This window comes from Ornithodoros turicata, chromosome 1 (assembly GCF_037126465.1).
Source record: "Ornithodoros turicata isolate Travis chromosome 1, ASM3712646v1, whole genome shotgun sequence".
NCBI classification, from domain to species: Eukaryota; Metazoa; Arthropoda; class Arachnida; order Ixodida; family Argasidae; genus Ornithodoros; species Ornithodoros turicata.
The window spans coordinates 117,278,925-117,280,478 of record NC_088201.1 but is presented as its reverse complement, the minus strand read 5'-3'; the positions used below and the strand labels follow the sequence as shown (position 1 = coordinate 117,280,478).

Genomic DNA, 1,554 nt, shown 5'->3' with positions numbered 1-1,554 from the left:
TATAGATATACACAAGAAAAGGACGAAGACAAACACAACGACAACCTATAAAGAGATCACAAAAGTTCGGCAGCGTGATGCCAGCTACGTCAAAGGAATAACTCGATTGGCTGATCATGTTTTCGGAATTATTATCGTGAACACCGTGCGACTGATACCCGTTTCTGCTTTTATATATAAGCCGGCTAAGACGTATCTGCTCATTCAGAACGTTTGCGTCGTGCACTGTTTCAAGTTGGCATTTTCGCGTCACCTCTGTATAGTTGCCGTCTGTATATATAGTATTTGAAGAACTTTATTTTGTGCTGTGTGACTCGTGTATGTGTGTGCATTGAACAATCTTTTAACTGTCTATTGTTATCTATCTTTTTGTTTGCGCTCGTGTGAGGCGCCTTTTTGTTTTTCTTTCTTTCTTTTTTTTTTTTTTTGTCTTTTTCCAATGGACGACGCTCTAGCTCAAATTCTGCTGGAGGACGACATCGAGCGGACGTTTCGAGAGCGCTCGGATGCTTTCGAAGAACACGACGACGTCTTTTTCGGAAAGTATAGAATGACGAAGGCGCTCGCGCACTGGCTATGCGAGCAGCTGAGGCCAACTCTACATCCCCAAAGACAGACGCGAACGACGTTGTCCGTGGAAGAACAGGTCCTCATCGCCCTGAGGTTCTACGCCACCGGTAGCTTTCAAGGAGCCGTTGGGAGCGACCGTGATCTGTCTGTAACCCAGGGATCTGTGAGCAGGGTTCTGTTCAAGGTCACAAACGCCATCATACACCGCCTTGCACCATTGTGGATCCGATTTCCCCAAGATCCTGCAGACGTCAGGGCTGCAATGAGGGACTTCGAGACCAAATGACATATGCCTGGCGTGATTGGTAAGCGAGAAGGGGAGGCGGAGCTCGTGATATATAGTGAGAGAAGTTTTTTGAAACCGCTTGCGTTATGTCACGACTGCAATATGACATTGTGTAAAATCTCTTTCGCAGGATGCCTCGATGGAACTCTTACATCTATCATCGCTCCCTCAGAAAGCAGCGGCCGGTACCAAAAGAGTGCGTTTTTCAGCAGGAAACAATTCTACGCACTCAACGCGATGATCGTAAGTCAACTCTATCCCTATTCACTGAGTATGCGCTGTCCCAATTACAGTGTTTAGATATACTAATAAAATATTATCCTGTGGAACGCCATGTCGTTGTCGTAGGTTTGTGACTCCTCCATGCGGATCACGTCCCTAGACTGCTCGTTTTCGGGAGGGACGCACGACGCGTACGTCTGGCGCCACAGCGAGCTGCGCAAGGAGCTCTCGCGAACGTATTCGCCTGATGTAGACCGGTTCCTTCTGGGTAAGGTTATCAAAACATAATCATGAGATGCGACAGGTGACGTTTTCCGTTTTATTCAGGTGACAGCGGCTATCCACTAGAACCGTGGCTACTGACTCCGTTGCCAGGCCATCCCCCGAGGTCAACGCCAGGGGCACGATACAACAATCGCCACAAAAGAGCGCGTGATATCGTGGAGAAATGCATAGGGATACTAAAGTCGAGGTTC

General features: G+C 47.9%; 1 protein-coding gene across 1 annotated transcript; it reads left to right on the top strand.

Moving 5' to 3' along the window:
* Positions 1-439: 439 nt before the first annotated feature.
* On the top strand, positions 440-856 carry LOC135384018 (uncharacterized). The gene has a single exon (XM_064613276.1). It carries the CDS (start codon positions 440-442, stop codon positions 854-856), a length of 417 nt encoding a protein of 138 aa, XP_064469346.1.
* The last annotated feature ends 698 nt before the right edge of the window (positions 857-1,554 follow it).

Bases quoted from the DNA above. Each gene is read 5' to 3' on its own strand.
- LOC135384018 (XM_064613276.1), top strand. From the start codon at position 440: ATGGACGACGCTCTAGCTCAAATTCTGCTGGAGGACGACATCGAGCGG.